The sequence below is a fragment of the Talpa occidentalis genome, unplaced genomic scaffold, assembly GCF_014898055.3.
Source record: "Talpa occidentalis isolate TD23 unplaced genomic scaffold, MPIMG_talOcc4v2.1 talOcc4.5, whole genome shotgun sequence".
Lineage (NCBI taxonomy): Eukaryota > Metazoa > Chordata > Mammalia > Eulipotyphla > Talpidae > Talpa > Talpa occidentalis.
The window spans coordinates 82,756,718-82,780,392 of record NW_023604861.1 but is presented as its reverse complement, the minus strand read 5'-3'; the positions used below and the strand labels follow the sequence as shown (position 1 = coordinate 82,780,392).

At 49.5% G+C, this 23,675-nt stretch overlaps 2 protein-coding genes across 3 annotated transcripts; one reads left to right on the top strand and one right to left on the bottom strand.

Moving 5' to 3' along the window:
- Positions 1-5,964: 5,964 nt before the first annotated feature.
- On the top strand, positions 5,965-15,115 carry TEX261 (testis expressed 261). Of its 2 annotated transcripts, none has more exons than XM_037527588.2 (6): positions 5,965-5,983; positions 7,377-7,456; positions 8,648-8,801; positions 10,598-10,665; positions 11,368-11,470; positions 11,632-15,115. In XM_037527588.2, exons 2-6 carry the CDS (start codon positions 7,448-7,450, stop codon positions 11,745-11,747), a joined length of 450 nt encoding a protein of 149 aa, XP_037383485.1. In that variant the 5' UTR covers positions 5,965-5,983; positions 7,377-7,447; the 3' UTR covers positions 11,748-15,115. The 2 variants fall into 2 exon arrangements, with proteins under 2 accessions (XP_037383485.1, XP_037383483.1); XM_037527586.2 differs by lacking the exon at positions 5,965-5,983 and adding an exon at positions 6,341-6,468.
- Positions 14,833-21,381, bottom strand: ANKRD53 (ankyrin repeat domain 53). Its single transcript, XM_037527585.2, has 6 exons — positions 21,163-21,381; positions 20,777-20,906; positions 20,254-20,453; positions 18,144-18,308; positions 17,599-17,719; positions 14,833-15,565 (listed from the first exon to the last, which is right to left on the bottom strand). The coding sequence occupies exons 1-6, from the start codon at positions 21,243-21,245 to the stop codon at positions 14,855-14,857; spliced, it is 1,410 nt and encodes a 469-aa protein (XP_037383482.1). The 5' UTR covers positions 21,246-21,381; the 3' UTR covers positions 14,833-14,854.
- Between the last annotated feature and the right edge of the window lie 2,294 nt (positions 21,382-23,675).

Sequence of the window (23,675 nt, the reverse complement as noted above, 5' to 3'; positions counted from 1 at the left end):
CCTGTTGGCCAAAACTTTTTTAGTCTTCTGATATGATCATCTCACCCTTCTCTTTTTTTTTTTTCCTTTGAGGAAAAGAGCTAGTTTGTCAGAGAGAGTTCCCCTTTCCCATCAGGAACTACTATCATGGAAGACCTCTTGGAGCTGCTCACTCTGTAGTCACGATTCCCATGATCTGTGTCACACGAAAGGCAGGAGCGAACACAAATGGTTCTCTGCTGTCCTGCCTGAGGGACTAATGGGGCTGCCTCCTCTCTTTGGAATGGAGCTCCAAGCCCTGGCTAGACCTCCATCAGCCAGGACATATGTGTGTATGTGTAAGAGAGAGAGAGAGAGAGAGAGAGAGAGAGAGAGAGAGAGAGAGGAATCTGTTAGTCCAGAATCTCTTGTGATATCTGCAAAGTTCCAGACAGCATTCCCCGTGGCCCTGTGCTTTCCTGACATTCCCTAGACATGCGCCCTCCCCTCACCTCCACGTATGGTCCTCTCAGGCCTCGCAGCTTAGCTGAAGATAATGCTGAGGCAATGAAGTCCTCCCCTGAGGACTTGTCACTAGAAAACTCTTTAGCTCAGTCACCTGAGTTGGGGCCTCAGGCATGTGACAGGGATGGTGTGTGTGTTTGGAGGAGGTGGGGCGCCAGGAACACTGGAGCAGCTGCTTGGGCTTAGGGGAAAAGGAAAGGAATAGACAAGAAGTCAGGTCAGGAGGCTTAGATTATGAGGATATGTAGATTAGGTATACATAGCTTTGTTCATTAAATTTCATTGTTTGGGATTTGTCTCTTACTAGAATTTTGCTCTAGCTAATTTTCTGCAGAACCAAGACCTTCTAACTACATGGATCACCAGAGGAACAATCCCCCACCCTACCCCAACACCACTCCCACGAAGGATGTAACTTAGAGGGTACATTATATGGTGACATTTATGTGTTAGGGGTGGAGTGGGATGGGGGATAGCAGGAGTTCTTAAATCTCCCTGCCCTAACACTATGTTGAGGCTGGGGAACCAACGGGGAAAAGGCAAGAGCTATACAGAGGAGGAGAGGAGGTACAGAGAGGAGGTCCTGTGTCTCTAGGCCTGTTTCCACCTGATTTCATGGTTTCCTGGCTACCATTGTTTGTAGCCAGGCCAGGCAGGGGCAGTAGAGACCCAGATGCTAATGTGGAAGCTGTGCGTGTGTGTGTGTGTGTGTGTGTGTGTGTGTGCGTGCGTGTGTGTGTGTGTGTGTGTGTGTTTCTCTCTCAGAGACGCATCACCTGGCAGAGGGGCTCTCAATTGTCTATCAAAACTCCTTCACCAGGCCTTAAATAGCCATTGGGTTTGGCCCTTGCCACTTTTTCTGACTGCTGCTAGAAGGCAGCTGTCAACACAGCCAGACCGGAAGTCAGCAGCCCACTTCCACATGTTACCCTCTTCATTCCCTTTAGACCCCAGCCAGGAGGGCGACTGGAATCACAGCACCAGCTAAATGCCTGTTCCATACCCTGGCTTCTCCAAATACTAGCTCTATGACCTTGGACAAAGTTCTAACCTCTGTTTCTCAGTTTCTACTGAGGAAAAGAGAAAACAATAATAGCACTGTCTTCTATACTTGGTGTGCCCTTTAGATGGGTTAACACCTAGAAATCAGAATAGTGTCTAACATAAAGTAAGAGTACTATCAATACTAGTGATGGAAACTTAGAGTAGAAAATTTAGGATGGAAGTTTCACAAGGCCAGAAACCAAAGGTGGAGGTAGAAATGATTAACAAGTGGTTAAACCGGCTACAGAAGTTTCAAAAGGCCAGGAATTGGAGGTGGAGGTAGAGAGGGTTATCAGCAGTTATAGAAAACCGTCCCAACTCAACCCCAGAGCAATAAATTTCACCAAGTGATAAAATTCCACAAAGTAGTCAAAGAACAATATGTAAGGACATTCTGTGCTCTAGCAAAAAAAAAAAAAAATTCTGTGCCCCAAAGACTGCCAGTTTGTGTCTGTGCAAATGCCTTTTTTCTTTAATAAACTTGCCTTGTGCTGCTGAATGAAGACTGCTGAATGCTTTCTCAGAGGAATCCAAGACTCCCCACGTCAACCCCCAACACTAGCAGTTATTGTTTTCTCAGGAAAAGCTTTATGTGTTGTTGAAAGAGCTAGTTTCCCCTAGAACTTCCTCAGGAGATCCATGGGAAACTGCCCACGCCTGCAGGCATCAGTGGCAACATGAGTTAGTGAAAGGCGTGTGTGGCGTCAGACTGAGCATATGGAGTTACTGAGATCTGTCCATAAACGAATCAGTCACCTTTGAATCTACAAGCCCATTCATTATTGAGCCTGTGGAATTCAGTGTAGGGACCCTCTTTCTCCCTCCCATCCCTCCTTCAAAAGATGCTTGATTTGCTCCCCTCCCCCTCCCTACCTAAGCCTGGGTCTCAAAGTGTATCCCTTACCCTGCATTGCCCTGTTGGGTTGGGTGGAACAGGTGGAAATCAGTGCTGGTTTGCTTCTCACATCTCTCAGGGAGCAGTGACTCCTCCCTTCCTGCCTTCAGAGAAAATGCCAGTCCTCAACCTTGGTTCCTGGGCTAGTTTTGGCTCTAAGTTTGTGGACAATATCCCTTGTCTACAGTTCTGGGGCTGAGTGGGGGGATACTTTTATATTTTCCTCCCTCCCTGGGAGGATAATGTTTAGGAAATAGTAAGATCAGCTTAGATATTAGTGTGTTTCTACCCACTGATGTTCTGTGTCTCAAATTCACACTCCCCAAAAGCAAAGATCTGAACATGAGGCACCCTGTTGGAACAATCGAGGGTGACCAGCTCACATGATCCAAGGTTAGTCAATTATCTGTAAGGCACTACACAATTGCTTTTCTCATAAGGGGAGTGGGTAACAAGAGGAAATTTGAGACACCTTAACAGGCCCAGCATACTATGACCATTTTAATTTTAAACTTGATTTATGAGTAGGTAATACATTTACAAATATTAATATTTACACAGTTCAGTGTTTTAAGGCTATAAAAGGACATACAGTTAGAACATCCTCTTACTCTTGAACCTCCACCCTTTCTCTTCCTAGAAAACAAGCAATCTTACCCTTTTTTAGCCATCCTTCCAGAGATAGTCTACACAAAGAAATACCTATGTAGAATTTCTGCATCCTTTTGCTTCTTGCAAAAGGGGATACTCTGATATGGATACATAAAGAATGTCCTCATGTGTTTTTATGGCTCTGTTTTATGATGTACCTTTATGTATGGAGCCAGTTTTCTATCAACCAATATTTAGGTTGTTTTCAGTCACTCTGAGTGTGGCAAAGAGCCTTGTGCACAAGCGTACAGCCCTTTAAGTTCCCACTGATCTTATACCTGTCTCTCAGGAATTCTTAACCAGGGGCTCAGAGAGAATTTAGGCTGACAAACTCTGGACCCTGGAAAAGTTGGAAGGGAAAAAAAGCCCATTTTTTTTTGCACTAACTTCTAACTGAAATTGATATATTTCTTTCCCTTGTGAGTGGAAGTAACAAAACTCAAAGCAGTGAGTAGCATCTGAGTCACTCTTCTTATATGATTGAAGATATTTTGTGTTTTTTTTTAAGATTTACTTATTTATGCATACAAGAGCTGGGGTACAGGCCAGAGGTGTGGGGGATGAGAGGATTCACCAGAGACAGAGTAGGGAACAAAACAGGCAGACTGAAGTACACTGCTGAAGGGAGCAGCAAGTGAGAAGTCTGCTGTGCCATGTGGGTAGCTCCCTGGCTGGCCGGGGATCGAATTCGTGCTGCAGAGGCTGCGGATAGCCTCATAGGTTGTGTCTTAACACCTTGCACCACCAGGGAGGCCCTGATTGAAAATATTTTGAAATATCATTTACACTCATCTCCACTTTATTATTGTTCCAGTAAAGGAAAACTGTTTTTTTACCTACAACACTTTTGATAGTAAATGTGTGGATCCCCACCCACCATCTCCACCTCAACCTATTTCCCAGCTCTCCAGACACCAACTGAAAGTCCTGTAATTCAATGCAATTCCAATGCTAACTGCCTGGAGTTAGCACGAGACGCCACAGGTTGAAGGACTCAATCCCACAAGACCATCTTCAGTTCGATGCCAGTCACATTAATAGACCTGAGGTACTCATACTCTGTCTGACTTGGTTACAAAGTTGGGGGGGGCTCCATATATTCCCACCTCAGGTTTGATAATTTGTGAAATGGCTCACAAAATTCAGAAACATTTCCTTAAATTTATCCGTTTACTGTAAAGGATATAAATGAACAGCCACATGAAGAGGAACATAAGGTGAGGTCTGGAAGGGTCCCATCCTCCCAGCATGTGGATGTGTACACTGCCTTGGAAGCTCCCTGAACCCCATAGTTTAGGGGTTTTTATGGTGGTTTTATCATGTAGGCATGATTGATTATTAACTCAATCTCGAGTCTTTCTTCCTAGAGGGTGGAGGGTGAGGTGGATGGGACTGAAGTTTTCACACTTCTAATCATGCTTGGTTGTTCTAGTGACCACTGCCCACCCTGAAGCTCTTCAGGAGCCAGTCAGGTGTTGCCGCATTAGAACAAAAGATGCTCAGCCAGGAAATTCCAAGGCGTGTAAGACACTCCTACCACCTCCAATACTCAGGAAATTACAAGGGCTTTAGGGCTGTGTGTCAGGGATAAGGGGCAGAGACCAAATACACGCATTTCTTATTATATTCTAGATAGGCAGTTATTAGTTATCAATGTGATACAATAATCAAGAATTACCTATTTACTATGTCATGCATTGGGTTTTCCAAAATGATATTTTGATACCTGTATTTCAATGTAATTTCTTTGCTTTGTATTTATTTTTGTCTTCTGCAGATCCCAGGTACCACTCATTTGGCTCATGCTGTGTCCTACCTTGCTTCCCACCTGTGGGCACCCCCTGCAGGCAGTTTCCAGGAACTTCCTGACAAGGAACTGGGAGTAGCCACAGTGGCATTTGAAGTGGCATCAAGTACCTTTACAACGTTGTGCGATCATCACCACCATCCATCTCCAGTACTTTTTCATCTTCCTCAGCTGAAATTCTATATCCATTTAAACAATACACCATTACTCTCTGTCCCACAATCCTGGCAAACTTCATTTTACTTTAGATATCTCAGGTGAGTGAAATCATACAATATCTGTTCTTTTTTGTCTGATTTATCTCACTTAGCATAATGTCTGCCATGTTCATCCATATTGTAGCATGAACCAGAATTCCATATCTCAGGCTGAGTAATGCTCCATTGTATGTATATACTGCCTGCTTAGCCACTCATCTGTTACAGACATTTTGATTATTTCCCCTTTTTGACTATTGTGAATAATGCTGCTATGAATATTGCTGTACAAATATCTGTTTGAATCCCCACTTTCAATACTTTTGGGTTTATACCCAAGAATGGAATTGCCAAGTCATACAGTAACTCAGTGTTTAACTTTTTGAGGAATGTATATTTATTTTTATGCATGAAAAATATTCCTAAATGAGGAGCATCCTAGACTTCCACTACACATACTTAATTTTGCATGTCTAGCTCTCCACTAGACAGGGGACTTCCTGACAAGGATTGCCCAACTCCTAGTGCCCCCCAGGGTATAGAAAATGCCTTCAGCACCAGTGGGGGTCTTGTGCACCCTGCACTGGGCGGGAGGCAGGAGATACAAAGGTGGAGCTTATACCCAAAAGGAACACAGCTTAAAGGGGGTTAGGCCTGAAGCTGATTAGCAAAGGCGCCCCAAGTCTTGCCATCGCAGCTTTCTAGATGTATGAGCTGAGGAAGCTCATCTTCCCTGGCCCTTTTCCCCATCCATAAAATGATATATGTCATCGGATCAGTTTTCATCATGAACATACGCCCTAGTCTTAAGCATGAGCACTCAACAATTTTGTTTCCATTATCTTCCATAGCAAGAAAAAGTCCTGTGGACAACCCGCCTGGTGGCTTCTAGCTGCACATTGCTGGGTAAAGATCAAGAGGCCCTCCCCTGCCCTTGACCAGGCAGGCACAGGAGTGCATAGGGAGGGACCAGTTACGGCATCCGAGCCCCTCTCCAGGTGCCACGTCGCCTCCATGGGGACCGTCTTGCCTACCCAGAGACTGCATCGGCGATCTTTCGCTAGAAAGCATGCGGGACACCTGGTGGTCTGCTAGATCCGAGCCACACGTGGCAGCAGTAGTTGGCCCTCCGCGCCGGAAGGCGGCGCTAGTCCGGACCCGGCCCTGGGCGGCGCTCGGGCCGGGCTACTCTCGGCGGCGCGCACGGTCTCCGGCCGTCCGCTGGGCGGGGACGCGGCGACGGTGGCGGCGGCTCTCTGTCGCCGGAGCCCGAGCGCGCAGGCCCGTCCCGGCGGTCGGGGGCGGGCGGGGCAGGGGCGCCATGTGGTTCATGTACGTGCTGAGCTGGCTGTCGCTCTTCATCCAGGTGGCCTTCATCACGCTGGCCGTCGGTGAGAGTGCGCGTCCCGGGCCCGCCCGGGCTCCCGCCCCGGCATCTGCTCGCCGGGGGTCTCGTCTCTGGGTTGCCTGAGTGAGCGGGAGACCCCCCCCGCCCGGTGCACCCGACCTCCGCACCCGCGGTCCTGAGCTGCCTGGCCCTGTCCCTCTCGCCCGCGCCAGCAACCTCGCCTCGCGCGAGTTCTTCCAGGTGTCCCGAAGTCCGCCGCCGCGGCGCGCGGGAGAGGCTGGCTCCACTACCTCTTGCCCGCGCACCCTCGGGCGCGACTCGTCAAACTATTCCCGGGGCGCCTCCTGCCGCCCTGCCGCCTCTGGCCTTCGTACTTCCTGCTCTGATTTTAGCACGCGTTCCTCTTCGGGCTAGTTCCTGCTCTTGATCTCACCCGAGATCTCGCCTCCTCCGGGAAGTCTTCCGTATGGGCCTTGGTGGTGCAGCGGTGCCTTGAACTTGAAGGAGCCCTTGTCTCACTGGGATCCTCTGACACCCTTGACCTTCCCACCCCCACCCGCACCCCACAAATGCAAGTTGGGCCAGGGGAAGGGGCCTTATCTGTCTCGTACTGTATTTTAGTATTCAGCCAACACCTGGCCCATAGTAAGTGCCCATCAGATGTTTATTGAATGAGTGATGAAATAATCCCTTTCTGGGCCAAAGGCATTGTGCTGAGGTATCAGGCACAGGTTTCCATTCACTTTTATGAAATCTCTCCTTAGTTGTCCTGACAAAGTTGTAATTTTTTCAGACTTGGGAGGGCAACACATGGGTTGTTTGGTTTGTTCTTTACTTTGTGGAATCCATGAAGGGTTGAGGGGGACCCAGCTGCAAAGAGAGGAATGAAAAGGATGGTGGGAGTGATGCTGGCTAATGTTCCCCTTGTTGTCCCTTTTCCTGTCCCTCCAGCGGCTGGACTTTATTACCTGGCAGAGCTAATCGAAGAATACACAGTAGCTACCAGCAGGATCATAAAATACATGATCTGGGTAAGTAGCACCTTTCCCTGGGCTCCCCTCTCACTCTTTTGCTCTGCCACATCAGAAGGAAGTAGGGAAAGTTTGGCATGGATGGTGAGCTCTCTCCCTCCTGTGACCTGAGGTTACTACCCCTACCTCCCTGCCCTGTATCTTGTCTCCTGGGGCTGCTCTCCCAGGCCCAGGTCTTCCCTGGCCTTCCTGGAGTGGTACTGCTTCACTGAACACCCCACTCTTGGTTCCTTAAGGTAACAGCTGAGTGCACATTCTCTGTGGATAGGACCATGGCTTTGCCTTTGCTTGGCTGTCTTCCATCGTCTCTAGCCCCTTGCTCTGCTCCCATCATTTAGTCCATGGAGGAACCTTAAGGACAGTTGAGTACTTGTTCTTGCCTTCTTTCTAATTGGATCAAGCAACTTGTCCTAAGAAGGAGATCCCTTCCTTGACTCAGGCCCTGCCCTCCCTTGGTCTCATGGAAGCCTTTTCTGCCTAAAGACACAATCCTTGCCATTGATGTCAAAGCCACGGGATTGACTGTTGGTGGATAGAGTTATGCCAGCCACCATGAAGGCGAGCAGGGCACATTTGGACAGAATGGTCCAGTGTCTCGATGTCAACAGCCTCTTCCATTTTGGGCATGACCTAAAGTAGGGAGTTAATGGTAGATAAAGACCATGGCTCTGAGCTCTGGGGTCAGAGGCCTAGCTCATGGATATTGGTATAAGAATTAGACTGTCATTCAACTAGTTACCATTTGTTAAGCATTGACAACTCTTAAGTCCTTCTGAACAGTGTTTTTCAAAATGTAGCTATGATTCATCATTTGGTTATGTAACCAGTTCAGTAGGTCATGATTTGCACTTTCCTTTAAAAAATTGAATAAAAAAAGACTAGAATTAAAATTTGAAATTTGATCCCATATATGTATATGTATGTTGGGGTCTTGGTGTAAAATGTGGCGGGGACGGGCGTGCTGCTGTTTTTTACTATGGGTTGCTGTCAAAAAACTTTTAAGAAATAACATTAAAAATGCTTCTCACTGGGAGCTGAGACACTACTAGCTAGGGAGTTTATCCTATGATGGTGAAATAAGGAGAGAATAAATCATGGACCTACGATTGCCCTGAGTGGGCTGGGAGTTAGTGAGTCCAGGAAGGCTGCTTGGAAGAGGCTTCCTGCACTGTGTGCCTCTGGTTGTTTCAGTTCTCCACAGCTGTGCTGATTGGCCTCTACGTTTTTGAGCGCTTCCCCACCTGCATGATTGGCGTGGGCCTCTTCACCAACCTCGTCTACTTTGGCCTCCTCCAGACCTTCCCCTTCATCATGCTGACCTCGCCTAATTTCATCCTGTCATGCGGTGAGAAGGGGCAGTGTTGGGGAGGCAGCTGAGGTTGGTTGGGCACTGAAGGGGATAGAGAGAAGAGGCAAAAACATAGAGGACCTCCAGGAGACCAGGCCAATGGGGAAGACAGGGTCCTGCCCACCATGGCTCTTGTGATGAGAATTTGGTGGGAGTCGGGCTTGGAGGTGGGCTGGGATACTCAGACAAAGGAGGACTTTCCCAGGGAGGTAAGTTTGAAAGGGTTTGGGAAGAGAGAAGTGGGTTGACTGAGTGGTTTTAGCCCCTGAGGAACCACATGGCCAGGAAAAGCCCAAAATTCTTTCCTGACAGTCAGGTAGCTCCCCATCTAGTCCTCTGGCAAAGCCATGATGAAGACTGGAGCCTCTTAGGGCTGGGCCCCTGCTTACCGCTGTCTTGGGGTTGGTGTTGACCCATGTGTTTGGAGGACTCTGGCCTTCCTGCCTTTCCCCTGCTGCCACTTTCTAGGGAGTCCTTTTTCCTCTCTGGGCCTTAGTTTTTCCTTTGGTTCAAAGATGATATTTAGGATACTTAGTTGATACATAGTAGATGCTTACAGATGTTTATAGATACTTGCAGAAAAGGTTCTGAAAAGTATCTGATTACCAGGATTGCTTTTTCTCCCATTTGTCATTCCTGATCATCCTAGCCTTTGGTCAGGATATCAGATGGAACTGGGGTTTTTTTAGGGTGACTTTTCTATTTCTGTGGGAAAACCTGGAAGAGACCCTGATCTATAGGGAGCACAAGTGTTAAACTTAGGATTGGTCGCTTCCCTGAGTGCCTTGGGTGAATCACCCAAGAATTTGTTCAGAGGGTGGTTGGTGTAGAGACTGGATCCCTTCTGCCTCTTCGCAGTGGGGAGGGTTCTCCCTCACCTCCAGCAGCAGGTTTCCCTGTTTCCCCTTTGTCACTGTCCCGTCCTGCCCCTTAGGTGCCTGAGAGTTTTTTTTAAAGATCTTGTGGGTATTAGACATCATTCTATCTTCCAGTACTCACTCGACTTAGCAGGGCAGAGCTGGGGTCTTTGCCTTAAAATGGGAGAGACAAAGGGGTGCTTTCTTGTGGAGGGATTTGTTCTGGTGCCTGCTCTTCACCTTAACCGTGGCACAGGCAGGGGTGCCTGTCTCTGAGCAGCCTGTCCCCAGGACCTGCTCCTATCTCTTCCATATATGACTGCACACTAAATTCCGGTACTTGTGTGTCTAGAAAATAGCCATTTAGACCAGTGTGGTGTTTCCTGGGCAGGATGAGGATGGACGCTCTGCCCTGAATTCTGAAGAACCTTAAGACTACCCCAAAATGCCTAGCAAACTGTACCCTTTTATCCTGAGGGGTGAGAGCCTCTATTTGAGAAGGGCTCTCCTCACTGCCCAGTTGGGAGTGGACTTTCAGGGAATGTGCCTGCACACCTGTGACTCCCTCACCCACCTCCCAGGCAGGGTTCTCTTCAGGACTCACATCCACTGAAAACCAGGTTAATTGTCACGGTGCCTCAGGTGATGTAACACTGAAGTTCCATTTTTATAGCATTCAAAGAGCTTTTTTATCTACCTTCTAATTTTACTCCTCAATTTCCTCTGCAGTGGGCAGGAGGGGGCTAATTCTCTCATTGTAACAGATGAGAAATTGAGTTCTGGAGCGTTGTGTGCGTGGCTATAGCCAAACTCTGAGTTCAGTGCAAAGTCAGGACTAGACTTGGGGCTCCCAACACCCAGGAATGGTTTTGAGCATTAAAAGTCCAGCTTTATGTTTCCCCTGCCAAACTCACCAACTCTTTATTCCCTCAACAGGACTAGTGGTGGTGAATCATTATCTAGCCTTTCAGTTTTTTGCCGAAGAATATTATCCTTTCTCAGAGGTAAGAAGTGTTAAGTACAGGAAGCTATTAACAAGGATGGTGTGTATGTGTGGAGGGAGGGGCTTGTATGGTTGGCTTTGTGAATTGACTTGAGACTGAGTCTGTTCATGGATAACATCTTTTTAAAAACATAGTATAGATGCCTTTGGGAAGCAGTGTGGACATGAGCAGCAGGTATTCCTTTGGCACAAGCAGGGAAGATACTGCCTCCACCAGACCTTTGGGTCTCCCCAGGATCCTAGCCTAACACTCCCGAGTCCAAGAAGGGACACTGGAGTGACCTTGTCCGACACAGACGGTGCAGGGCAGGATGGGCTGCAGCCCCAGATCCTGGCTTCTCCCAGTGGCTTGCTGAGGCTTCCTTTCAGGATTTCTCCATACTCTGTACCTCTGTTTGGACCCACAGGGGAGAACAAGGTTGCTTCTTTAGGGAGGTGGGTCAGTCATGGTTTTGCCCTTCATCAGCCCCCTTCTGTTCAGGAGTTGTTTGTCCCAGTGACTGAGATTTAGGGAGTATGCCCCACTGGGTTATTTTCAGCCTCCACCTCCCCCACTGGATTATCTCCATGTCTGAGGATATGTCTCTGCTTCCCGGGGCCTAGACCACTCTTGACCACTCTCTAGGACACGTGGTGACTCTGCCTACCCGCCCACCCCTGGTGCCTCAGGGGACACCTTCTTCTCAGTGTCTCTTGTTGCCAGGTCCTGGCCTATTTCACTTTCTGTCTGTGGATAATCCCATTTGCGTTCTTTGTGTCACTGTCGGCTGGGGAGAACGTCCTGCCCTCCACCGTGCAGCCAGGAGGTGAGAAGGGGCTTGTGAGGGGTCATGGTGGGAGGATGCCCGCAAGTTGGCTGAGTTGCTGGATCCCAACCCTGTGATGGAGACCCTTGTGCTCCAGGTGGGGAGAGCTGTGTCCACATTCAGATACATACGCACTCATCTCCCTGCCTGTGTCTCCACAGATGACGTGGTCTCCAATTACTTCACCAAAGGCAAGCGGGGAAAACGCTTAGGGATCCTGGTTGTCTTCTCCTTCATCAAAGAGGCCATCCTGCCCAGTCGACAGAAGATGTACTGAACTTCTTGGGGAGGGGACTTGGGGGCAAGAGTAGGAGAGTCAGGCCCCTGTGCCTCTGCACTAGGTGGGGGCCGGGAACCTGGAAGGCGCTTTCCCTCAGCCCTGGACTGTCCCTGAAGCCCCCATCTCCACCATCCACGAGGGGCTGAGCTTGGCTCAGATCTGATACTGTTTGAGGCTGTGACCTCAGGGAGCCAGGGAGGATGGCAGAGCCTGCTTAGCCAGGAGGCTGTGGTCCATGTGGCTGTACAGCAGCTGAGCTCCCTGTGGCCCTCCAAGCTTCTTGTCTGTGGTGGGTCCGGAGGTTCTGACTCAGCTGGGGCAGGCAGGGCAGGGGCCATGAAGCTGGAGAGCAGACAGTGATGAGTTCTCTGGGGCAGATGGCCTTGGGGAGGGCGATGGCTCAGCACTTCTAAGAGAAAGTTTTTGCTGTTGAACTGTGATTTCTGTCCAAGTGCTGATTCCCATTTGAATAAAGATTTTAGGTGGCACTGTTTGCCTTAATGCCCTGAAAGTTACTCTTCCTTTCATCCTGCTCACCTTCTGCCCTGGACTGCATTGGCTTTTCTGCTCCAGGCACTCCTTTTCTGGGTTAGGGTCTTTTCCTTCTGAAGGGATTGATCTTATGATGGTTGGTGGAAAAGGGGCAGAAATCAGGAGCTGAGCCTGGTCAGGGGGGACCGGGAGTGGAGGTGGGGACACCCTTTCTTATGCCCCTCTCTTCTGTGTCTTCTTTCCCCAAGGCTCCATGGCTGTTAAGCTGGGGTTTGAGGGGGGACAATTTGCGACTGGGTTAGATTTTGAAAAGAACATCTATATAGTATTCTGTTTATGTCTCCCTTGGGGAGAGAGAGTAGTTTCTGCCTGAATTCTATCTCCAGCTCAAGGAGAAACAAAATAAAAATTGGCTTCCAGGCATCCTGAGCTACAGCCTGTTTCTCAAGAAGTAGGACTGGTGGGAGAAGCTGTTTGTCACTGTAAGAGCACACAGGGCCTCTTCTTGGCCCTGGGAGATGACCTTAGCCTTCTAAGAAGGAGGGCTACCTCCCAGGCACAGACCAGCATCCACTGACTTTGCACTCTGACTACAGTGCCTTGCAAGTACTCAAGGGTACATACTGGAATGAAGCCCCCATGAGAGTTACTGGCCATGTCCCATACCTCAGTTCAAGGCTGGCAGACGCAGAGATGGACTGCACACATGTACCTTGAAGTCACAGGGAAGATCCCTGTGCTTGAAAATCTTCCCTTCACATCCCGCCTCAAGTCCCACCATAGCCCCTCATTTCCTTGACTCTAGCATTTCCCACTCTCTTAAAAAGATGAGCCTTCCCTTTTCCTTGGACAGAGTAGCACATCTTGGTCTTCTCTTGTTGGGATTATGGTTGCCAGGCCATTTTATCCTATACGGACAAGGGAGAGGACACTGGAGGCCACTGTCATCCTCATTGCAGTTCCAGTGCTTCCAGAGATTCCCCATGGCCTGTGCTGAATCCAGTGGCCCCTTTTCATATCTTACTGGAGCTGCAGCATCTAACAGGGCTAATCACCAGCTTCTTGACTCCCATGCCCCTGGCCCTTCCGTGGCAGGTTTTCTTCCTACCTCTGACTGCTTCTTTCAGTTTCCCGTGCAGGCGTCTTGCCCCATGCACAGTGGGGTTTCTCAGGGTTCTGTCAGGGGCTCCCTGGAGGAGTCCATCCATGCCGATGGCTTCAAGGAGTGCTGAGGAACTGAGAGTTCATCTCCAGCCCCAACATCCTTCCTGGTCTTCTGAGCCACAGTTCTGCTGCCTTTTGGGTGTAGAGACAACTCTCATGGCCCAGAGGGCACTTCTGTCCATCCTCTACAAACTTGCCTCTTTGGGGCACTTACTGTGGCCCCAACATCACTCAGGAGCCAGACAGAAACCTGTTTTGTCTTCCTACTTCCTCCTGCCCCCACATCCAGTCTCTAAAAACTGTAAAATATACCTTTTTTAGTATCTCTGAGCCACTCTGTCATCAGTTTTCGCTGATGATTATGACAGCCTCTTTCGGCTTCTTTATCCCACAACTAAACTGCATAGCTGATCAAGTCACTCCTTAGTCTACAACCTTCATGGCTTTCCACTGCCCCCCAGATAAAGTCCAGACCCCTTAGCATGGCCTGTAAGACTCATGGTGTCCTGGTTCTGCTTGCCTCTCTGGCCTCATGACATGCCACCTTGCACTCCTTGCTCTCGGCCTTCTGTATCAAGGTGCCACCTTGATTTCCCCTTTCCTCTGGGTATCTTCTCTGTCAGTTCTCAACTTAGATTTCACTTTCTTCAAGGAGCTTTGAATAGCCCCTCTTCTCCAACATACCATACAGATCACTCTGGGCTTATTTGCCTACTTACTGGTCTATCTCCCCACTAGACTGTAAGCTCCTTGAGGGCAGGAACTGTCCAATTTTTGTATCAACAGCACCTGGCTTGGTGCCTAGCACATAGAAAGCATTCAATAAATGTTTGTTTAATGAACGATTTGTAGTGATGTGTGCAGGGCATAGCAGGGGATCCAGGATAGCTTTGTGGCAGAAGGACAAGTACTTTCAGTCTCAGACTGAAGCTATAGGTCCTTCTTCCCCCACAATGGGCTGCCTGTGCTACCCTGAACTGTAGAAACCCCAGTGGTAGCTGGCAATGAAGGATGACAGCCCATGATAGCAGCACATGCCAGGGTGATGTATTAGCTGACTTCTGCCTGCAATGAAGAGTGAGGCTTAGTCCTACAGCAGCAAGAGGCAGATTTTCCCAGTGCGCCTCCATGCTGGAAGCCTGGTCCCTGCTGGGCTAGTCGGGGGTGGGCAGGAGCAATGGGACACCAGAGTCATATTTACAATGCTTGGGCCCAGGGTAGAAACTGGTCCCTACTCTGAGTCTTGGACTTCTGCCCTAACATGGATCTCCAGAAGAATCCAAGAGAGAAGTGAGATCTGGAATCCAGACTTTTGTTGGGGGGATGGGGCTCTTACCCTTGAACCTGGGAGTGGGAAGCCTCGGGTACTCCTCCCTGTTTTGTTTCCCATCCACAACATGAATCACCACACCTCAGACTTCACAGGTCGAGAGGCTACAAAAACAAGTTTATGGAGGAGTTTTGGGGGAGGGCAGAGTGGGGAACCTTTGACGGGTTTCCAGGGCTGCCAGGAAGGCTTCGTCAAATGTCTCACGCAGGTTCATGGCCAGAGTGTCGGTCCAGAAAGTGTTGTCCCAGTGTCGCTTCTGGGGCACATCCTTCATGCTGACAGAGCAGAAGCCCTGGGGCACCTTCATCCTCTCTGGCTGCACCGAAGGGCACAGAGTGTGGACTATCACCTCGAAGGGCAGCCGGGGCAGAGGTGCCATCTGGTCACCGGCCACTGTGTGCAGTGTCGCACCACCATGCCCATCTGACCTCACCTCCAGGAAGCTGCTAAGGTCACGTTCCAGGCTGGGGTCTGGATGCACGCCCAGGCGGATGCCCTGTGGGTAGCTGATCTGGGTGGTGGGGGATCGGGCAGGGTTGTTGCTAAAATTCCACACCATGGGCCGAGTGACCATGGGCTGAGTGGTGAGGGATATGGGTTGCACCAAGGGCTGTGGCTTGTACTGTAGTATCTGTCGAAGGCGTGCCTCTGGGGAGAGGTGGAAACTCTTGGGAGGTGACAATCCCTGGTGCTTGGGTGTCTTGGAGCGAGCGACAACCTGGGGTAGGGCATGGGCCTGGGCACGGGGCTGTTGCTCAGCATATTGTTGCAGCAGCTTGCGGTGGAGCCATTTCTTGAAATCTCTTTCTCTCAGAATTTGGTGCTCTTTCTGCAACATCAGAGGGCACAAGCTAGTCATGGAGGGCTGCTCCCCCTGTGGCTATAAGAAAACCTAGGTCTAGAGCCTGCCTGATGACGCAGACAGTTAAGCACAGCACTGTGAAGCTGTCTGTAGCCTCTGCAGAGCGGGTTCTATCCTGGCTGGCGAGGGAGGTGAACCACATGACATGGCAGACCTCTCCTGTCTCTCCCACTGCTTCCCTCAGCAGTGTATTTCGTCAGTCTGCCTGTTCTGTTACCCGCTCTGTCTCTGGTGAATCCTCTCACCCTCCCACGCATCTGGCCTGTACTCTGGTTCTTGTATAAATAAATAAATCTTCAAAAAGAAAGAAAGAAAGAAAACCTAGGTCTAATGGACCACATACTGTCCAGCCCCAGGGGAATCTTGAGTCTAGTGGGAGAAAACCCTGTCTTAGAGGAGCCCTTGTTCTTGATGGAGGAGCCTCTTAGGCTGATGGGGCAACAGAGCCTCTCCCATAGAGGACACTTCTGCTCTCATGGTGATACAGCCTCCGTCTTATGTGAGGTCTCTGGGGAGAGACAGCCATCCCTACCCCATGGGAAACCTTGAATCTTATGGTGGAAACTAGCTTCTGGCCCCCTACAGGAGACCCCTGTCTGATAGGACATATGTCCTGCGCTAACAGACTCCTTGGGATTGGGGGGAGAGAGGTTAGAAGTCAAGTAGGAGTGTACACTGCATCCTAGATCCTGGAAGGAAAAAGCAGAAAGGTTTGGAAGGCATGGAACTGGGTGGAGCTAATCTGGGCAGGTTTCTTGGAAATGGTAGCCTTGAGCAGTCATATAAGGGGGGATATAGTTGGCTAACCCCAGCATGGTGGTGAAGACTTGGTCTAGCTTTCTGTGCTTTTCTCTGCTAGTGTTGCTCCTTCAGCTTGTCACAGAATCACCCCTTCCCACCCTCCCATCTCAATGTCTACATTTCCAGACTCTTGCTGAGCAGTCGGGTTGCTTGAAGATTGATCCAGCTTGGAGGTAGGCTCTGACTAGGCTAAGCCAATCAAGATAATTCCATCAGCCTTTCCCCCTACCTGAGTCACTCAGCTCTGCTTTAGCTCTAGGGATTGAAAGAATGAACACGTGATCCAATTGAGGCCAATAAGGGATGACGTCTATGAGGGGCTCCTGGGAGAACTAGGAGCCTCAGGAACAGATGGATTTTGCCTCCTCCAGACACGTGTGTGACTGTGTAGACTGGAGGATGGGGCAGAGAAAACTGGACAAATGCAGATGGAACAGAGCCAGAGTACTGTATTTAGCCAGGAAGCCTTCCCCACTTCTGCATCCACTTAGGATTTCCAGCATCTTCTTTCTGAGATTTCTGGTTCTTGTACCCTGTGTAAATATACCTGCTTAAAATTCTTTTGTTACCCCTTCTTTTCTTCCCTAGCCAAGGTCTGCCATTTATCTGGGCACTTGCCAAGTCTCTGGCTGGTTAACTTCCAGCTCACACCCAAGCTCCTGATATACTTACTGGAATTTTACTTCCCAGCATGCCTCTCTGTGCCTTTCTATAGCACTGTTCTTTCTGTCTGGTTAGCCCTTCCCTACTTTATGTGGTCAGTTGCTACCCATTTAAAGATTCCTCCTCTAGGAGAATGTAGACTCTAAACTCCTTAAGTGAGGGGACTGCATCTCATCTTTCTTTGTCTAGTGGATGCTCAGAAGGCAGTGAGTGCTCAGTGTCTGTTAGAAGGATGAACCTTTTTAACCATTGCGAGTCCCAATATAGGTGAGGCCTGGATCTCATTAGACATTCTCCTCATCCAGGAGGAGGCAGTGCACTAGGGGGGGCTCCATAAATACTTGTTAATTTAAGCTTGTATCTGCTTTCTAGTGTAGGATGGGACTTTAACCTAAAGGAGTGTCTTCTAAGCGTGAGATTTCAGTCAAAGGGATTAGTGCCAGTCACTTCTCCAACCAACCGCACAGTCACTGCCCCCTCTACTCACATACCTGGATTACAGCTGCTGCCCACTCCCTGCCCAGCCTAACCCTTACTTGATACTCAATCAGGTAGTTGTACTCCATGAGGGCCAGCTGGTTCTTGAGCTTCTTCAGCTTCCTCATTTCATGGGCAAAGTCCTTCTTGTCCTGTTTCCACATGGCATCTTTCAAGAACCTGGTGCCAAGGTAGGGGTGTGTCAATCCCCAGTAATTGAACTTTAACCTGGACTGGGCAGACTGGCTGCTGCTGAGGGCCTGGATAGGGGGAGGAGGAGCTTCCAGAGATAGATGAACCAGATGACCCTCTAGCCCCACTGCCCAGGGCCCCCCTGGCTACTTCCTTTGAGGTGAGAGACGAAAGCTTCTGATAGTCTGATCACCGTCCTCTCGCTGAGGAGTTAGGGGCCCCAGGGCAAGGGAGAAGGACAATGCTGAACCCAAAGGGGAGAGGGCCTGTGGAATGCCCTGCGAATAACTTTGTGGGATGAATAATATCCTGGAGAGGGTGCTGCTCTGGCCATCTGGCTCCCCAGACCCTCCTCTCAAAGGCTTGGGAGAGGGAAGGGGTGGCAGGTCGTGAGTGGTTCTCACACCCTCACCTGGCACAGTCGCGGTTGTTCCATATTATGCAGTAGTCGATGGGCTTACGGCCCATGGCATCTTGGGCATAGATGTTGGCACCGTTCTGCACCAGGACCTTCACACAGCTCAGCAGGCCCTCTCGGGCTGCCAGGTGCAGGGGTGTGGAGCCGTTGCAAGTCTCACTGGAGGTTCCCCCCGCCCAAAAGGACAAAGGACAAAGAGCATCTGTGCATCAGATAGGTAGACCAGCCAGTTCCCAGGCCTGCCCTGCTACCTGCTGAGTGGGTAACCCTGGCCGTGTTCCCCCTTCTCCTCTCTGTACCTCAATTTCCTTGACTATAGGAGGGTTTGGACTAAATGAACAGCAAACACCTGATTATGGGAGGTATGTGACAGTTAACTACTAGAGGAAAGTTGGGCTGGCTGGAGCACAGAGACTACAAAAAACATCATCTGCTCTTAAATCAGCCAGTCTTTTTGTCACTTCCCCATGCCAGCCATGACCCACTAGGCCTGTGTGACCTGGGCCTTACCCCACTCTTTCCTAACGCATGGTCTTTGCACATGCTAACCTTTCTGCCTGGACCACTTTTCCCTGCCTCTGCACTGCTGACTTGTTCTCAGTTTTCAGATTGCAATTTATTTATCACCTTAGAGGTTACTTGCTTCCAAAGTAGATCCTCTCCCTGTCCCCTTTGCTCCCCACCCTACTGGCCTAGAAATTTCTTTCCTAACCATTAGCACTCTGCCATTTTATTCATTTATCGGTTGCTAATTTACTGTTGTAGGGTAAGTAATTATCAGGTTTTCTGCCCTCCCGCCATCAGCGTTGATGATGGATCCCCGAGGTCCTGAATGCATGCCTGGAGTGGGGTGTGGGCATGGGTAGGTGGGTACACCTGGGCTGAGACAGGGCTTTTAAGGGTGGTGTTGCGGGACAGAACTACGAGAAAGAGAAGCAGAAAAGAGAGAACGAGTCCACGAGAGAACGCCGGAGAGTCCAGGAAGAGGGAAGATTCGCCCAGGGCTGGGAGGCCTGCCAGCCTCCCGGCATCGCCCCCCACCCCAGCCCCCGGGCTTCCCTGCCTGTCGTGTATCTGGTAAAATGGTAATAAAAGCCTGAAAAGCCACTGAGGGCTCCAGGACTCTCTCTTTTACCCATCTGCTTGGATCATAGAGATCCTGCACTGTGGCCTTCCTGTCGCTACAACTGTCCAATACATTGGTGCTCCTGCATGAGTCTACCAGCTTTGTGTGTTCACTGCAGTAAACGCAGGGCATGCTCTGTACATGTTTTGAACGTAGGCAATCTCCTATATGCCGTCCGTGCACTTTCCATGCATTTTCTCAATTATCACAAGTGTCATGTCATCCTCCCAAATTTCAGCTGAAGACACTAAGGCAATAGTTCCCAAACTTTGCTGCAAATTAGAAACTCCTGGGAATCTTTTAAGACTTCCAAAACCAGGCCTCCCTGGTGGCGCAAGGGGTTAAGACACAATCTATGAAGCTGTCCGCAACCTATGAAGCTCTCTGCAGCCTCTGCATCACGAGTTCGATCCGCTGGCCAGGGAGCAACCCACATGGTGCAGCAGGCCTCTCCTGACTCGCCCACTGCTCCCTCAGCAGTGTACTTCTGTCAATCTGCCTGTTCTGTTCCCCACTGTCTGGTGAATCCTCTCACCCCCCACGCACACCTCTGGCCTGTACCCCAGCTCTTGTATGTATAAATAAATAAATCTTAAAAAAATAAGACTTCCCAAGCCAAGGTCACACCCTAAATAAATTACAATCTTTGCATTAGAACATAGGCATTGGATTTTTGAACTTCCCAGTTGATTCCAATGTACCAACAGGGAACCAGATCACTGAAGTTTAGTGTTGAGCAATTGCTTAAGGTCTTGATGTGTGCTACCAGGTGGTAAAGCTGGCACATGAACCAAGTCTTTCTTTTCCAAAGTTGTGTCTCTTTACTGGAGCACGTGGGCTCACTGACTGCTTTATGTGGGACCCGGGCTTGTCACCCCACGGCCCCTCTGCCTGTCCTGCATGAATCTGCCCTACCTGAGAGTGGGGTTCCTATCAGCCCAGCCTCCCGGCCACTCTCCAGATGCAGGCTGGACTCACGCGTTGAGGGCAGCTCCTTTCTGGAGCAAGTAGAGAATGCAGGGGAGGGTCATGGTCTTGTTGTCTCGCTGGATGACAAGGTGCAGGGGTGTCTGGCCATTGTTAGTAGGCAGGTCCACGGGAAATTGGTACTCCTCTATCAGGACCCGCAGGCTGGCAAGCTTACCATTCTGGGCTGCAAAGTGGATGGCAGTGAAACCCTGTGGCAGGAAGAGGTTGAGTAGCATTGGGCCCTGCGGTTCACAACGTAACCTGGATAGCATTTTCTAGGAGTTGCCCTTCCTCTGTAATCTGTACCCCCAACTCCACAATTGCTCACACCATTTCTGACTCCCTGCATATGCTCAGCCTTCCTGGCTGCCCCCCTAAATGGCCATCCCATGGTGCAAAGGTGAATCAGGATCATCCCGACAAAAAAGGTCATCCCTGGATACATTATAGGCAGAGCTTGCCAAGGTGACCACTATGGAGGAGCCCTTGGTGGGGTGGCGGGTGAGGAGGACCCTGCACCTCAAGGCCTTACCTTGCCATCCTTCAGGATTACATTTTGTTTGCTATTCAGACAGAACCGCAACCATTCCAGGTTACCCAATCCAGCTGCGAAGAATTCATAATAATTCCCGATCTCGGCTGCGTCCCATTGATGCAACAGGCTAGAGTCCCAGCAAGGGTGAGGGGAGAAAGGAAAGTGAACAAGAAGGTGGCCACTGGGTTCTAGCCGGCAGCTGAGGGGCAGCACCCCAATCTTGCGTTTATGGGGGCCAGAGTAGTGGAGGTGGAGGGGGTCATCTGGGCAGTGTGGAGGCTCATGGTCAGGCTGTTTGGGCCCCTCTCAGGAGGCAAGCCCCAGCCCCAGTCGCTCCACAGGCTTCTGGCACCCCACCACAGCCCGGAGGCTCCAGGACTTGCCTCTCCAGAGAAGCACCGAGCCATTCTGAACCCTGCAGCAGGCTCTCTAGTCCCGGTCCATCTAAGCAGCTGGAGCCCTTCATTACTCCCAGTGACCATCAGGAAGGTTTTCCCCTCTGGCTGTCGGCAGGGGCTGTGCTCCGCTCCACCGCTCTTGAGTGTGTCCGGGAGTGACCTACTCTGCGCGCCTGCTCGCTGGAACTCCAGCTCCGCGTGGGGCAGCTGGGGCGGCGCGTCCCCCAGGGCCCCTGCCGAGGCCAGTACCGTCATCCCAGCCCCCTCATCCCAGAAGGCTGTATCAAATGCTCTCCCGCTTGCGCGCAGCCCCGCCCCCCAAAACCTGAAGACACAGCTTTTGTTTCTGATTAAGTGCTGATTTAAAAAGCAGACAAAAGTACAACGGAGAAATTATAACCCCCAATTCCACCACCCACGGAAATTATGGTGTATTAAGACACACACACACACACACACACACACACACGTCCTACATGAATTTTTGTACATATTTTAACCTGGCCTTATATTATGAGCTCTCACTGTCATTCCACATTCTAAATACACTTTATGACACAAGTATAGCCCAGCATCATAATAGGTGCGCTGTCACTTTATATGTTGAAGAAAACAAAATGGCTCATCTCTGGTTGTTTTCTTAGGATGGATTCCTGGAAGTAGAACTACCAAGTGAGAGGGATTGAATATTTTTTTAGCTGTTGATATGTTTCCAAACTGCCCTCCAACAAGGCTCTACCTGCTGGTAGAAAGTTCTACTTAAATGTAAGCATATTACATCAAAGTAGCTTTGGGCATCAAAGTTTCTGCTAGTTTCTGTATCAGCAAAGTGGGGGTCATAGTTCCTACTTCACAAGCAAAGGAGCAGTGAGAGCCAGCCTGCTCTAAGCGCTATTTGTTTAATGTGCTGTTAGAAGTGAACCATTTGAGGGCTCCCCGGTGGCGCAGCGGTTGAGCGCTGGGTTGCGAAGCTGCCCGCGGCCTCTGCAGCGCCGGTTCGATCCCCGGCTGCTCCCCGGCCACCAGAGGAGGGTCCCACATGGCGCGCAGACCTCTCCTGCCGCCCACTGCTCCCCTCAGCAGTGTACTTCGGTCCCTCTGCCTGCTCTGCTCCCCGCTCTGGCTCTGGTGAATTCTCTCACCCTCCCGCGCTTCTGACTGTACCCAGTGCTTGTATATACAAAAACAAACAAACAAACAAACAAAATGCCTCTATTAAAAAAAAAAAAAAAAAAAGAAGTGAACCATTTGAGGGGCCTACCCGGTGGCACAAGGGGTTAAGCACAGCACTATGAAGCTATCCGAAGCCTCTGCAGCACGAGTTCCATCCCTGGCACAGCAAACCTCTCCTGTCTCACCCACTGGAGCAACAGTGTATTTCAGTCAGTCTGCCTATTCTCTTCCCCTCTCTCTGGTGAATCCTCTCACGTTCTGCACCTCTGTGCTGTACCCCAGTTCTTGTATGCATAAATAAATAAATCTTTAAAAAAATGAACCATTTGAAACATTGTTGGCACTGGATATCATTGTTTTAAATACATGCTTGGTATTTGGTGGTAGAAATGGTGATCTCATTTGAGCTCTTGATTACTAGCAAGAGCTATTTATCAGTGTTCTTCTGTTTCTTACTTGTTTCTTCTGTCTCACTACTTGTTGATAAAATTTATTTTATTTATTCTGAGTCTTAATGTGTTTCTTATTGATTTGCAAAGCTTAACATAGTAACCCCTTATATATCTTTGATGTTAATAATATTTTCCTCAGTTTGGCTTTTTAACTTTTTATAATTGACAGTAGCCAAGAATACATGTTGTTTGTTTCTTTTTTGAGGTAACAAAATGTTCTAAAATTGATGGGGGTGATGACTGCACAACTATGAATATATGAAAAAATATTAAATGTAAGTAAATTGTATGGTATGTGAATTATATCTTAATAAAGCTGTTACTAAATAAAAACAACCCCATGACCTGTAGACACCCAAAAGCTTTCCTCCAAAGCTTCTCCTTCCCTCCCCCAAAATGGCCCTGCGCTGTCTTGTCACTGGGACTTGGAGTCTTGGGGCTTCCTTTGGTGTCAGCTCTTGAAGCAAGAATTCTGAACTTGTCCACAACACTTTGACCCAGAAATAGCAGTCAGCCCTTTGCTGAAGTTCTATCCTCTCAACCCACACCTGCCTCTTAGGAAACTCTCCCGACTTCATTGGAGATGGGGCAGAGGGGACAGGAGTCAGGGACAGCACAGAGGGAGAGGTCGTTTTCAAAACAGCATAACCTGGCTTTTAGGTATTCTTCACCCATTTCCTAACTGGGGGACCTTTCCTTAGCCATCTGCACTCTCTCCATGTTGCTCCGGCAATTCCCTTCTCTGAAGCACACCAAATCCCCCAGATTATTTTTTTTAAAGATTGATTTATTTATGCATACAAGAGCTGGGCTGTAGGCCAGAGGTGCGGGTTGCCAGGGGTGAGGGAGTAAGAGGATTCACCAGCGACAGAG